Source organism: Xenopus tropicalis, chromosome 6, assembly GCF_000004195.4.
Source record: "Xenopus tropicalis strain Nigerian chromosome 6, UCB_Xtro_10.0, whole genome shotgun sequence".
Classification (NCBI taxonomy): Eukaryota; Metazoa; Chordata; class Amphibia; order Anura; family Pipidae; genus Xenopus; species Xenopus tropicalis.
In genome coordinates this window covers 137,387,577-137,403,591 of record NC_030682.2, presented here as the reverse complement: position 1 = coordinate 137,403,591, position 16,015 = coordinate 137,387,577, and the positions used below count along the sequence as shown (strand labels likewise).

At 42.3% G+C, this 16,015-nt stretch overlaps 1 protein-coding gene across 1 annotated transcript in view; it reads left to right on the top strand.

Annotated features, from left to right (window-relative positions):
* Window positions 1-14,158, top strand: part of samd12 (sterile alpha motif domain containing 12) — a 342,219-nt gene extending 328,061 nt beyond the window's left edge. The window contains exon 5 of the mRNA XM_018095171.2: window positions 13,752-14,158. Within this exon, the coding sequence (XP_017950660.2) occupies window positions 13,752-13,774 (23 nt within the window). The 3' untranslated portion in view covers window positions 13,775-14,158. The remainder of the gene's footprint in view (window positions 1-13,751) is intronic.
* The last annotated feature ends 1,857 nt before the right edge of the window (window positions 14,159-16,015 follow it).

Here is a 16,015-nt window from a genome sequence, read left to right as displayed (position 1 = left end):
TTTTTCAAATGTTGGGAGATGTACCTATAAACCCCTTCCTTTCCTGACCCATTCCTCTGCTGATCACTCTTTATAACAATAGGCCCACTTCTGCTCCGCCCATAACCTCACCCATTTCCCCACCCATTTAACACCCCCGTTAACCTTTCCCCATCCAAACAGTCATTTCCCACCCCTTACATTGCAGACACACCCCCACACATAACTTCCCGCCCCCCAACTCAAAGGCCAGTATTAGTCACAGAAAAATGTGGCAACCCTAGCCAGGACTAAGGGTAGACAGAACATGCCTAGGATATAATGGTGGTGCTCCTGGGGTGCTAGTCATGTACCTCTTCTCCACATCTTCCCTTAGTTTCACCGACTGAAAGTCTGGGATTGGGGCTCGCGTCTGGGGACTTGTGCATGTTCAGACACAAAGGTTGGGTGCCTGCTGAGAATTCTACAAACATGGGGGGCACCTGACTTGGGCTCTATAAACCTCAGGCCTGTGGATGTCATTTTTACAGACACAAAGTTGCACCCATATATGTGCCTAGCACTGCACCCACTCTTTGTATATGAGGTGTCTCTACTTCTGCTGCAGGAAGTGAAGTGGTGACGTTGTGGGATAAAAGAAAATAGTTGTACCATCTAAATCGGGTCACGTTTGGAATTCTGTTATGGTTCCAGGAGTATTCAGGGCTGCAAAGTGGCATTTTCCCTAACAAAGTGGCATTTTCCCTAACAGGCTGTCCCTCTGCCTCCTACTTCTTTGTGGCCCCTGGGGGGTGCAGAACACAATTTGGGGACTTCTAGTTTAAATAGTAATACAGCCATTCCCTGCATCCCAGCACAGCGGCTCCTTGCTGCCACTGAAAGGGTAAAATCAGCACTGGTATATTTTCTTGTATCCACGCTGAGCAGTACTTTATATTTCATATGAATTCCTTTCTGTGTAGTCCAATCCGCTCTTATTAGGGAAACAGTTTTTTCCCTGTTCTCTTCCTGTTGGAGTTGCTTCCCTAAGAGTAATGCACTTTACTACAGGGCTCTAAGAAATCCCCCAGAGTTTCAGCAGTTGCATAGCTGGGCCCAAGGTGCACAACCCCAGTGCATAGACTAAGGATATTGAATTGATATACAACATAATACAGAAACCCTTTACCAAGGGATTCTGGGTGACTAATTCAAGTTCTCTTTATGTAAAACTGTCCCTACCTGTTTAACTGCATTGGTATGGAGATTAGCACAACTACTGAGGTTTGTGGCCCCTTTGGCCAAATAGGTGGCCCAACCTACATCAGCTGGAAACTTGGGCAGACACAACATCTGCTCACTGGATTTTATTCCTTCCTTTCTGTAGTTGTTTCTGCCAGTGTCTTTAGCTCCGCAGGTTGCCTGCCATTCCCCAGTCCTGCCCCGTTTCATTAGCAATCTCTTATTCATTTCATAATAGTTTTAATTTACACCAGGAACTGTTTGAAAGTTTGTGACTTAGTGGAAGTTGCTATACTCCGTCCGTGGCCGAGCCGTGACTGCTGGCACAATGAGATGTCTTTAGTTCTGACACAGTAACTTTGCAACAGTCGGTTCACTTGGGAGGCAGCTTAGCTGGGAGCCGGGAATAGATTTCCATGGAAATCAGTATAATGCTGCTTCATATGTAAAGAAGAGATTATAGGAATATTATAGCCGTATGTGCCAAGGCAGAGGGGAAGACTTCAAGGGAAAATGCATTAGATTGCATCTGAGTTTTAGCAGACTGAAATATGCAGAAAAAAAGCTGAATAAAATGCTTCTGTGGCCCCATCGTACAAGAGGAATTGGCCCTGCTAACTGCTCAGTGAGTGATAATGAATTCTTATTCTTATTAAAAAGCTGCATTTTCTTTACTAGGGAGTGAACTAGAAGAAGGCACAGGCCAGTCCTGTCCTTACCAGCTGCCTCCTTGCAGCCTCTATATCCTCTTCCGCTAACTGGCGCATTTGAATGGCACACAAGTTAGGGGGCGGTAGGGGGGCACCTATGTACCTCCTTAGCACTTGCACTAAAACACTAAAATGCTTTAGGTGACCCTCTTAATGCCAATTTAAAAATTGTACTTGGAGCCAATGATGGTTTCCAGCAAGCTTCTGGCATAAACCCATCCTGATCTCACATTAGACCCCTTGACTGAAGGTAAATACTTCTTTCTCTGTATATACAGCCTTGACCTCTTCTCCATGTACATTTCTGAGAGTAAAGAGGTGCCCTGAGACTTGTCCATATTAACCTCTAACATGTTTGCAAAGAGTTACCCTATGACCTTGCCAAAGCCTTTTCCCCAGAGACCGCCATGCCAAAAAAAAGTCCTTAAATGTCAGTGTTCCATTCTGGCTCATTAAAAGCCATCTCATAAACTGGAGCCCAACATTGTCCACTTATGGTGACGTCTTACAGGTGACAGAATAATGGTGTCACCTTTTTTCCCCAGGAACTTGCTCGTTCATCTGCTACAGACACTGGGACTAGGGTTGCCAGCTGGCCAGTAAGAATCATGCTCGATGACAATGGTATTAATAGCAAAGATAAATATATAGGAAGACAGAGGCTATTATTTGCCCCAAGTGCATACTGGGACTCAGTCCATATAAAGGGTTCCAGCTGTCAGTCATTTCTGGGAGACTCTGATCTGCTGACCTTGCCCTCCATGAGAAATTATATTGTGGCCTGCTGTGGCCTTGGACTGGTACAGAAGCCCAAACATAATAGGGGTCATTTATCACCAACCCCGCAGTGTGCAATGTTGCAATTGCCATTTTTCTACCCACAATGCAAAGTTATTTTTCCCCAGAATTCCAGTGTTGTTGCTATCACCGGGAGAGACAACTCTGTCCCACGTGCGCCATCTTTTCAGGGTAAGAATACTGGCCTTTGGGTTTGAATTTCTTCCCTATTAGTAACATCAAGCACCATATTTAGTGCCCACACTGGCATGATATGGAGGCAGCTGCCCTGTAAAGTGCAATTGGTATGGTTACCAGCGTCACTGTTTTGGCACATCTGCTCTGCCACATTGACGAACAGCATGGAAGGACCCCTGGAGCTCCTGCCTGGTTTGGAGGTTGCAGTCGCACTAGGGTTCCCTTGTGTCAACAGGCACAGCAGCGCCCAGACAGCCCTGGAGGCAGGAGGAAGGCAGTGGCACTGAGCCCCACTATTACGGGAGAGCAAGGAGCGCAGGTTGACACTTAAGTTGCCGCCTGGTCAGTGTTTAACCGGCCTGGCCAGAAGATCACCAGCTAGAGCCAGCAATGGTATTACTAATTCACCAGCAACATACTTACCTGTAAATTGTAATATTCTCTTAATCCCTCCCTTTCCTTATGTTCTCCGCTGCTGATTAGCCTTTATAGTCACAGGCCCGCCTCTGCTCCTTCTATTTCCCCACCCTGTCCACCCATTTCCTGGCACTGTTTGCATTTTCCCCTGCCCAGCCCGCTCATTTTCACGCCCCTTAAAAGAAATCTATACCCCCAGAATGAATACTTAACCAACAGACAGTTTATATTATATTAAGTGGCCTATTAAAGAATCTCCCCAAACTGGAATATATATATCAGTAAATATTGCCCTTTTACATCCTTTCCCTTGAGCCGCCATTTAGTGATGGGCTGTGTGCCCCCTCAGAGATCAGCTGACAGGAAGTGATGTAGCTCTAACTGTAACAGGAAGTAGTGTGGGAGCAAAAGGCAGAACTCTGTCCATTCATTGGCTGATGGGGCCTAGCATGTATGTGTGCCTTGGCTTGTTTGTGTGCACTGTGAATCCTATGATCCCAGGGGGCGGCCCTTAGTACTTAAAATGGCAGTTTCCTATTTAGGATTACCCAATGGCACATACTACTAAAAATGTATATTTTTATGAAAATGGTTTATTTAGATGAAGCAGGGTTTTACATATGAGCTGTTTATGCAATATATTTTTATAGAGACCTACATTGTGTGGGGGAATAGTCCAGCCCCCAAATGACATCACGGCCAGCACCCAACCCAGGCCAGTATTACAAACAAGAGGCAACCCTAGTTGACACGAGAGCACAAAGTGCAACTGACTGTGTTTAGCTTTCTAGCCTGCTGCTTTTGAAAGTGTTAGTTGGCCTTTAAATGCATTATAACTAGTATAAATTAATTCTATTGCCATAAGTAAGCGGTACCGCGCACCTGTGGCTCCGGACTAATAATCCCGCTGTATGTTTGTCAGTAGTAATTTCAACATGTACAAAATACAAACACCCCCATTGCCGCCCCCCCCTTTCCAAAATCCCGGCTAATTATCATATATATTACAGTTTTAAGAGACATTTGTGCGGTTTCAGACATGGAATTTTTTTTATATTTTTCAGGCTGTAAATTTACAGTCATTTTATTAGACACATATTTCCCAGCTCTGCTATTTCCCCGCTTCTATTTGTGCAAGTGGAAATGTTCCTGCCAACGATTAATGACGAAATGGCGACTGCACGATATCCACAGGGAAAAGGGGATAATTTTAGAATTGTGCCGCGTGTTCATTCTTGCATTCGGATTATTCCGATTGTATTTGGTACAATATAACAATATACCTCCATTTGCTATGGGGGGGGGGGTTAGGGGATTAATATGTTTTAGAACCTCGTTAATTGCGAGACGTTGCCGGAGATGTTAGATCACAGCCACTTGGTTTCTGCCGAGTAAAAATTAATTAAAATGTGCAAAAATACTTTGTCTTAATTGTCAGCTTTAATTTGATCTGGATCCAGCGCTCGGATTCGGCTGATAATTATGTGGGTGGCAGGAAAAAGCTTGTCATTATGGGAGAGAGGAAACCTGGGATCGTTTTCTTTTCCCTTCTATGATTTATTGTCACAGTATGAAAATCACTCCTGTTCTCCTTAGTACAATCATTTTATCTTGCGATGCCAATGGGGGCAGCCTGGCATTTCTACCCGGCCACAATGATTGGCAGGCAGAAGCATTTAAAGGTATTTAATGACTGCCTAGTACAGCTCAGGGTGTGCCAACCTGCTTCATATCACCAGCAAAGAGGGGAAAAATACCTAATATTAAATATATATATATTTTTTTAAATGTAATTTAACCCCTTCAGCTGTGGTTATAGTGAAGAGATTAACCGTAACCATGGAAACCTTGTTTCTCAAAAGTAATGATGTCTGGTGTCAAAATATTTCCAATTTCCTCTCTCATTTATATATTTAAAATTGGGTTCAGACACGGTTAAAAAAAATTATAAGGAATCGGAATGAATGATCCTTCAGCATTCCTAATACAGGCATTAGTAATAGGATTATCTCTTTATGAACTCCGTGTGGGGGGTATCTATAGGTAGATACAGTGAATAATGTACCCCCTATTGTAAAATATAAGGATATTAAAAGTCACAGAGTTCCATCACCATATAAAGGTGCGCGGTCAAAGGCCAAGTGGTTTTATACAGTTTATGGAACTCCAAGGTGACTTCTAACATCCTTATGTTTTATAACAGGGGGTACTATATTTATCATAATACACAAGTTTCAGTGAGTCATGTGACAGAATTTACATCGCTAAGCACCGTTTATAACTGATGACATCAATAAGAACTATTTATATGGATATAACTTATGAGATATTCATGGCTCTTGTGTACAGGTATGGGACCTGGTGTTTTCTGGATAAGGGATCTTTCCGTACTTTGGATCTCCGTACATTAAATCTACTAAAAAATCATTTAAATTAAACCCAACCCAGGATTGTTTTGCCTCCAATAAGGATTCATTATATCTTAACTGGGATCAAGTACAGGTACTGTTTTATTATTACAGAGAAAAGGGAATCATTTAACCATTAAATAAACCCAATAGGGCTGTTCTGCCCCAATAAGGGGTAATTATATCTTAGTTGGGATCAAGTACAGGTACTGTTTTATTATTACAGAGAAAAGGGAATCATTTAACCATGAAATAAACCCAATAGGGCTGTTCTGCCCCCAATAAGGGGTAATTATATCTTAGTTGGGATCAAGTACAGGTACTGTTTTATTATTACAGAGAAAAGGGAATCATTTAACCATTAAATAAACCCAATAGGGCTGTTCTGCCCCAATAAGGGGTAATTATATCTTAGTTGGGATCAAGTACAGGTACTGTTTTAGTATTATTACAGAGAAAAGGGAATATGGGAGATGGCCTTCCTGTAATTCGGAGCATTCTGGATAATGGGTTTCCAGATAACAGTTCTGATACCTGTATGAAATATATACAGGTATGGGATCCCTTATCCGAAAACCCGTTATCCAGAAAGCTCCGAATTATGGAAAGCCGGTCTCCCATAGACTCCATTTTAATCAAATAATTCAGAATTTTAAAACTGATTTTCTTTTTCTCTGTAGAAATAAAACAGTACCTTGTAACTGATCCCAACTAAGATATAATTACCCCTTATTGGGGGCAGAACAGCCCTATTGGGTTTATTTCATGGTTAAATGATTCCCTTTTCTCTGTAATAATAAAACAGTACCTGTACTTGATCCCAACTAAGATATAATTACCCCTTATTGGGGCAGAACAGCCCTATTGGGTTTATTTAATGGTTAAATGATTCCCTTTTCTCTGTAATAATAAAACAGTACCTGTACTTGATCCCAACTAAGATATAATTACCCCTTATTGGGGCAGAACAGCCCTATTGGGTTTATTTAATGGTTAAATGATTCCCTTTTCTCTGTAATAATAAAACAGTACCTGTACTTGATCCCAACTAAGATATAATTACCCCTTATTGGGGGCAGAACAGCCCTATTGGGTTTATTTCATGGTTAAATGATTTCCTTTTCTCTGTAATAATAAAACAGTACCTGTACTTGATCCCAACTAAGATATAATTTTAGTAGACTTAAGGTATGGAGATCCAAATTACGGAAAGACGCCTTATCTGGAATACCCTTGGTCCTGAGCATTCTGGATAATGGGTCCTATACCTGTATTCATAAACGCAGACTCTACAGACCTGACAATCTGTAAGTTTTGATTTTATGAGCTACAGGGTTACATTTGATATGACTATAGGGCTCCGTATTCGGTACTGCGTTCGGGCTGTAATCGACATAAGCGTTGGTACTTGTGTCCCTTGCACTTTCCTTTGGTTGCACTAAGTGTCCTGCCTCGCGCGGTGACATCGGGAGCTCACACACGGTTCCCACGTGGGCTGTATCAATAGGCAGAGCAGACTCACGCCAAAAGAATCTCAAGCTAATGCAGTATTTATGCTAAATGCTGACTTTACACAATCCCTAAAAGTGTTAGTCACAACTTGCATTTGCTTTGCTTCAACTCACACGTAGAATTGCGCCCGTTTTAACACAAACGCCAACTCCCTACGCAGATCCATTTAAACTGGAATTGTAGGCAAAATGCTGCATTATGGCTTCAAAAATGGGCATTTGTATCTGACATTGTACTTCTGTACAGAGAGAAGCACTTTCACCAGGTCTTGTAACTGTCTGCTGTGTTTGCAGTCCCCAGAGGTGTGAGTTCAATTCCAACCAGGGCACTATCCTTAAAGAAAAACTACACCATTAAAATGAAAACCTAAACAACAGATAGTTTATAAAGTGGCCTATTAAAGAATCTCACCAAACTGGAATATATATATATATATATAGGTATAGGACCTGTTATCCAGAATGCTCAGGACCAAGGGTATTCCGGATAAAGGGTCTTTCTGTAATTTGGATCTTCAAACCTTAAGTCTACTAAGAAATCAATTAAACATTAATTAAGCCCAATAGGATTATTTCACATCCAGTAAGGATTAATTATATCTTAGTTGGGATCAAATACAAAGCACTGTTTTATTTTTACAGAGAAAAAGAAAATCAATTTTGAAAATCGGAATTATTTGGTTAAAATGGGGTCTATGGGAGACAGGCTTTCCATAATTCAGAGCTTTCTGGATAATGGGTTTCCGGATAAGGGATCCCATACCTGTATCAGTAAATATTCCCCTTTTACACCCTTTCCCTTGACCCGCCATTTAGGGATGGGCTGTGTGCCCCCTCAGAGATCAGCTGACAGGAAGTGATGCAGCTCTAACTGTAACAGGAAGTAGTGTGGGAGCAAAAGGCAGAACTCTGCCCATTCACTAACATGTATGTGTCTCCTTGGTTTGTTTGTGTACAAACCCTGTGTGTATAGCCTGCGTTAATAAAATAAATAGATAATAAATAAATAAATAAACAATATAAATATATAATAATAAATAACTAATTACCTTCCTTTTTAATCACAATTAGAGCTGCTAATGGGGGGGCATACAGCAGGAGTCATGTCAGGGGCTTGGATGGTTGCAAAAGGAGCAGGGTGAAATGGGTGGGGTTGGGCGATTGGTGGGTGGATATACATATGGCCATTCAGGGGTGTAGTGGAATCAGAGGGTTAATCCCCTTTCTGTAGTTACTCAAGTTTCAAACAAGCACAGTTCTGTTCTTAAACAAAAGCAACCTTTGAATAGCAGCACTTGAGAGGCTTATTTTAGGAATATCAGCCCCGAGAAGCCCATCTGTCTATCTGTAGCGTAATTGCGCCGGAGCTTCTTTTCCATTGCCTGCCAAATATTGTGTCAAAACGCTCTGCAAAAATAGGAGATGTCAATAAAGTGCTGAGCTGTCCCTAAGAAACATTATGCTGTATTTGTATACACGAGAGTGCACACAGCCACTGTGTTTAACTGATGGATGGAACAATATTCAGAATTTACCAAACCTCCCAAGCAGCAAATGCATCAGGTTTCTGTCACTCAGAGCCGTCGAAATGCGTCGCTGCTTCTCTCTGTTTCTCTTAAATGGAAGTTTATCTGTTGCCTTCCATTAAGCAGAAGGCGTTAGCCCGGAAACCTCTAAGAGGGTATTGTGGGGGAAAAGCCGGCCCTGGTAATGGGACTTGTATTATTAGCTGCGTATTATCCTAGTTTAACCGATTCACTGGCCGAATCTAGAAAATTTTGAAAAAATAACCATTGGGGCATAAGAAAAACAATAGCAGAGTGCTTGGGATCTGGGAGGTGGGGGTTAGAATAAGGTGTATTTCTGTAAACATAAACCCTTTCATTACCTGGTTTCAGGCCACTGGGAGCAACATCCAAGGGGTTGGGGAGCAACATGTTGCCCACGAGCCACTGGTTGGGGATCACTGATGTACAGTGTTGGCTGGGGCTACCATTGGGGGAACCGGGCCTGGGTCGGCAAGGGCCGGGGCCCGCCAGGATTTTTCACAGGGTCCTGCCAGCCCACTCTGACACCGGCTATGTATTGCTGGGATCACTGTATCAAATTGCTGGGACCACTAGGCCAGAGGAAGTCGGTCGGGTTGCCACCTGTCTATTTTGAACAGAACAGTTTGTTTTTTTCTTGGGGCTGTTTAGTTGACAACTTACTATTTGGCTTTCAGCATTGTGAAACCTGATCAAAAATATGACCAATACCCACCTCTAATATCAAATCCCTGCCCCCATACATCACGATCATGCCCCCATACATCACGATTCTGCCCCCATACATCACGATCATGCCCCCATACATCACGATTCTGCCCCCATACATCACGATCATGCCCCCATACATCACGATCATACTCCCTTACATAACGATCATGCTCCCATACATCACGATCATGCCCCCATACATAACGATCATGCCCCCATACATCACGATCATGCCCCCATACATCACGATCATGCCCCCATACATCACGATCATACTCCCATACATAACGATCATGCCCCCATACATCACGATCATGCCCCCATACATCACGATCATACTCCCATACATCACGATCATGCCCCCATACATCACGATCATGCCCCCATACATCACGATCATGCCCCCATACATAACGATCATGCCCCCATACATCACGATCATGCCCCCATACATCACGATCATGCCCCCATACATCACGATCATGCCCCCATACATCACGATCATGCCCCCATACATCACGATCATGCCCCCATACATCACGATCATGCCCCCATACATCACGATCATGCCCCCATACATCACGATCATACTCCCATACATAACGATCATACCCCCATATGTCATGGCTCAGCCATAATATAGCACAACCCCCCCCCCCCCCTGATATCATCGGTTCCCCCCTTCTCTGTTTTTTGCTAAGGTAAACAATGACAACCCAAGTTATTGGTCAGTGATCTGTTTGATGCTGGAAGGGTCACTTTGTTTCTGGGAGTCCCTGTATTCATTTACATTGCAAAAAGACAAACAAGTGAAATATTATCTAGTGGATCACATGTGAGTTTAAAAAAAGGGAGTGGTCTGTGGCCTTCAAAAGTGGGTATGACCTCCCCAAAATTCCAGCTGTACAGAACAACTATTGGTCACTGACTTTTATATGTTATTTTAAAACTAGTATTAAATTGGTCAGGCAAAAATGTGCAGTGACTATATTGGCATGTTGAAGTCTGGGCAAGAAGTGGGTCAGTGATGTCAGGGGGCAATCCAGTGATGTCAGGGGGCTATGACATAGCAATCTGTGATTGGCCGATCGCCGTGTCATTTACTTCAAGTATAATTCAAATAAGGAAAACCAGGCAGAACTTTTCTAGATTTATGCCCTGCCCTTGTGACATCACTGTCTCCACCGCCTGACATCACTGCCCAACCCCCTGTCCGGGTTTCGACAAGGGGAAAAGTGGCAACCTTGCTTTGTCCCACACTCCATCTCTCCATTTTTCACTCATTCGCTGGGGTTTATGGCAGTTAATTTGTGTGACAAGTGTGACTTATTGTTATAATCTGACCTATATGGCAGCTCCTATTAGCAGCACTTAAGAGGCAAAGTAATGGAGGGCAGAAGGGCAATAGTCGGAGCAAAAATAAAAAAAAAAGCCAAGGTTCCACTTTATTTACACAAAGACATTCAGTTATTCATGTTTGTTTTGGAATGTTAGATTTGAGTCTGATTTACTCTTGTGCAGTAAAATGAGCTATTTAAATGTACTTGGAAAGCTTCAGGTCTAACGCTACTGCTGTGCTTCCATATTCGGCCGACTGTCACATTTATTTCATGTAATCGCTCGGTTTCCAATTGAAAAAATAGAAAATAGCTGAAAATATTTGATTTACTGCCATTACAGCAGAATATTAAAAGGAAACAGTTTATGTGCCATTGTGATTGCGGTCTGTGTTTGCACACGCGCTACAGCCGGCTGTGATTGGACGCCTGCTACATCATTGGGATCAGGGGTGTATTAATAGAATGTGCTGCCATAGGGCATTTTAGAAGCCGTTGCCTACCAGCTTTTGGGAAATTGGCCTGGCTAATCATATTCACTCATCTCCTTTAGTGCCGCAGAGGTCTTCTACTGTAGCCCAAACCACGGGAGAAATGTTAATAAAGTCTGATGGAACTATAAAAATACAGGGTTTTTAAACAGAATTTACAGTCATTCCTGCAGTTGTAGACATGGGCCGCCTTAGCCTATATGGTACTTGCAGCCTCGGTTTCAATTAGAAAAAAAACCCATTACTTTGTTCCTTTTATTTGTGTTTTGATATTGTACCTATGTATAATAGGGCTTGTATAGAGAATTGTGCTGGGGATGTCTTGATGCTATTATAGAGGACATAAACCCAAACTAATTGAGAAATCTATGCTGTCAATCATACTTTGCCTTCCCCATCTCTATGGCTCAGTCATAGTGGCTGAGCATGTTGTTACTTTCACTTTCCATTCTGCACTCCCTAGATGTCACTGCACTCTTCTCATTGCCCTTCTCTCTTCACTACCTATGTATTCGGTGCATAGGCATCACTTCCCCCATTCTGACATATACACAAGACTTTGGGAAGATTCATAGCTTGTCTTAATAACAGTGCTTACAAAATGGCGGCTGTCTGCTTGCTATAATTGTGAATTCCAAGAGTAAAAGAACAAGATTTATATAATTTATATAGGGTAAGCAAAGTTTATTTGGCTCGACTTGCAGAATAGAAAACAATTTGGATTGATTTTCTTAGGGTGACAGGTCCCCGTTAATGGAAAATTGCTTTGAGTGCTCCTCTGAGCACTTATACCAGTTACATGAATTTTTTTCTTTTAGTTTTCATGATGTAGAAATTGACACTGCTAATTATCATGAATCTGTGACAATTTTATTCCCTGCTGTTGTGTCTGGCCGGACAGAATGCCGTTAACTTAAAGAAGAACTATTAAAAAAATGGACTTTTGAGGGGGCATTTACTAAACTGCGACTTTTTTGGGTCTTTTTTTTCATGTTACTGAAAATGCTGCAAAAAAATGTGGTTTTTGAGAGATTTATTATCCATCTAAAACCTAGATCATGTAAAAGTGGATGATCTTTCTTTGCTTTGTGGTTTTAGAGCTTTTCAGGTTTTTTGATGGTGGCTTATGTGCAACAATACACAAAAAGTGTTGGTTATTCTGCAACAAGTCAAAAAGTTGCAGATTTCACTACTTTTGTGCAACTTAATTTCATTCATGCTTTCTCAGTTCAGATATTTTGATAAATGACTGATTTTCATGGAATTTAGTTTTTTTGTAGTTTCAAACAAATAAAAAATGAGTTTCAGTATTTCCCCTCTTGAGTTTAATCTCACAGAAATAAGAAACCTAAATATAATGTATAAAATTTTTTAAAAAAATGTTATTTGTGAAACAATCAAGGTGCTCTTCACTATTCCCCTCCCAGCAGCCTGTCTCTCTCCATTTTTTCTTCATGCAAGAGTTGGAGTCAGATTTAGATGGACAGTTCAATCAAATGCAACTTTGGTATGTGTTCCTTGCCTAGACATGTATTTCAGCTGTGTTTCAAAATAACCGACTCCAACTCAAAGCTGCATGTATAAAGGCAGGTAGCTGAGGGTGATAATGAAGACTAACTTGATTGACATGTATCTCAGCTGTATTTCAAAATAACCGACTCCAACTCCGCTGCATGTATAGAGGCAGGTTACTGAGGGGGATAATGAAAAGTAACTTGATTGACATGTATTTCAGATGTCTTTCAAAATAACTGACTCCGACTCAAAGCTGCATGTATAGAGGCAGGTTGCTGAGGGGGATAATGAAGAGAAACTTGATTGACATGTATTTCAGATGTCTTTCAAAAAAACTGACTCCGACTCAAAGCTGCATGTATAGAGGCAGGTTGCTGAGGGGGATAATGAAGACTAACTTGATTGACATGTATCTCAGCTGTATTTCAAAATAACCGACTCCGACCCCGCTGCATGTATAGAGGCAGGTTACTGAGGGGGATAATGAAGAGTAACTTGATTGACATGTATTTCTGTTGTCTTTCAAAATAACCGACTCCGACTCAAAGCTGCATGTATAGAGGCAGGTTGCTGAGGGGGATAATGAAGAGTAACTTGATTATTGCAGAAATGTTACAGAATGTTTATTGATTAAATTTATTACCATTGATTAATTATTACCATTATATCCACAAGATATATCTAATTTTCATTTTCACCCAATAAATTACTGAAGCAAGAAGCATCTCCTGATATTCTCTGCTCAGTTTTATTGCTCCTGTTACAACGAGCATTGACATAGATAAAAGAGAGTAGCAGATCCTGTTATTCAGATCCAGGCCTGTTAGATGCCCTTCCTGGGTTCAAACCCAGTGTTATATATATAGAATATTCTAATTTTTACCAAACAAGAATCATCTCACATCTGTGTTTTATTCTATTTACTGCAGGTTCCACTGAAACCTCGCCATAGACGAACGACCCCCAAGCTGCTGCTCCATCTTCTCTCCAGAAAAGGATTGCACGTGTCCAAAACTTCCAGGAAAACAAAAGAATGTATTGTGGAAACGTCATTGTCCCAACGAGGGGAGCAGCAGCTAACGATTAAGCCATGATTTACAGTTCCTGTTGTGTTGCGCTGTGCTCGCCGCACCAATTACCTTGCCCCGCGTTGCCATTGTTGATCAATTTACTGGGAATTTTCGCTGTTCTTATCAAACTCTGTTACTAAACGCGCTTCCAGCGTATCGAGGATTTGTGTATAACTTTTGCATTACAAAATGTAGCCACTAATCACAATAGAAATGGTGTTCCACTTGGCACTTTAGGTGACGTGAATGGGGCACGCTCCCTGCTACAGGAGGCTTCCTTTTTTTTATGTATTATATATGAATTTCTCTTGATGCAAAAGATCATTAGCTAGTCATTATCACCAAGTAGGACCTAGCTGTAGTGTGTTCTGTTGTCTCATTAGCTGAATGCTTTGAACTGGCCCTACTGGATTTCAGGAACAATCACAGTGGGCCCTCCTGCTTACCTTAGCATTTGGCCTTGTATGCTTATACTAGGGTCATTCCCGTTTTCTATAAGAGAATTAGGGTGAAGACACACGGAGCTACTAGTAGCAGCTACTTGTCGTGGCTACAGAAACAGACAATGCTGATCATTTACTGATTACTTTCTCTACTTGTGTTTTCGTAGAGGCAATTCTCAGTATTGTCTATGGCAGGGTGTTTTGTGGCATTTAGTAACCGTGACAAGTAGCCAGGGGCGGGCCAAGCCGACCGGGCGCCCTAGGCAACCCGGTCGGCCAACTCCACCCACCTCCCCTCGGTCATTGCCTCCGCCGCTAATGACAAGCGGCGGAGGCAATGACAAAGTAGCACTAGGGGTAGGCAGGAGAGGCTCCTGCCTGGCGCCCCCCAATCGTTGCGCCCTAGGCAGCTGCCTCTTCTGCCTACCCCTAGTTCCGGCTGCTACTTAGTAGCTCCGTGTGTCTTCACCCTAAAGGTTTTTATAAATAGAAGGGAAAAAAGATAAGAGAATAACTGGGCCTGTGATCTTACATTTTTCTGGTGAGCCCTGGGCAACCCAGCTGGGCATTGTTGGTGTGTAAATGCCACATTATGCTCCATACACACAAGATGTAGTCATACAGGCTATCAGTTGGAATGCATGTGAGAATGTAAAAGCATCGCCGTTGTATTACGTTCCCTTTGTGCCGCCGTTAGAGGAGGGTGCATTCTTGCTTTCACATTTTGCAGTTAATGAGAGGCTATAGGGAATGTATTTTAAAGGAAATATTTTTGCCATTGTGTGTAAATGGAAAAAAAAAAAGCTTTGGATTTTTACAATTACTGTATATAATTGGATCGCATGGAGATGCGGTAGACGCTGGGTCTTTGAAACCGCCAAGGGGGTTCGGCTGCAGAGCACCGACGTTGGCTCTGCTCCCCAAAGGGTTAATATTCCTGCCCACTAAAGTGTGTAAGTTTCAGGAGGAATCCCTAATGCCGCCAAGAAGATCATATTTAGCGAGAACAAACTACTGTCATGGAAACCAATTTGCTCAGGAGGAGTTCTATATGAAGCCGGCTGCAAAAGTTCTCTTGTCAATTATCATCGCAGTCAATTATTCTAACAGATTTTCACGTCTGTTCTCACTTGACACAGATGTGCGTTTTAATTCCGCCCCCCCCCCACGAGCTGAACTTAAAGAAAATGGTAGGAATGCACCATCTTAGCCTAACAGCAGGGGTGCAACAACACAAATTAAGTGCTTGCTAGCTATGGGGGTGCAAAGGTATATGGGGGAGGTGGGGGTCCTGACTCATGGGAACGCTCAGTGTAATAATGTCAAACATATCAACTTCCCCTTGGATTGGAGTAAAGCTAGCCATACACACTAAGATTTGCTCGTTTGGTGACCTTATCAAATGAGCGAATCTCTCCCTATTGTGGATGATATTGGGCTAATTAGGCAATTACAACAACAGGCATAGGACTGAGGACCCCATCAATAAGCCTGTGAGTTCATCAAATGAGCAAATCTCTCCCCGATATGCCCACCTTGGGAGATATTGGGCTAATTTGGCCCTAGGGCCAAGTGACTGAATTACAACAACGGCCAAAGGAGCTGTTGGACTGAGGGCTGCATCAGTGAGAACGAGAAAATCAAACCTGCCTCATTGACACCTTGGCTTATTTTCGGTCC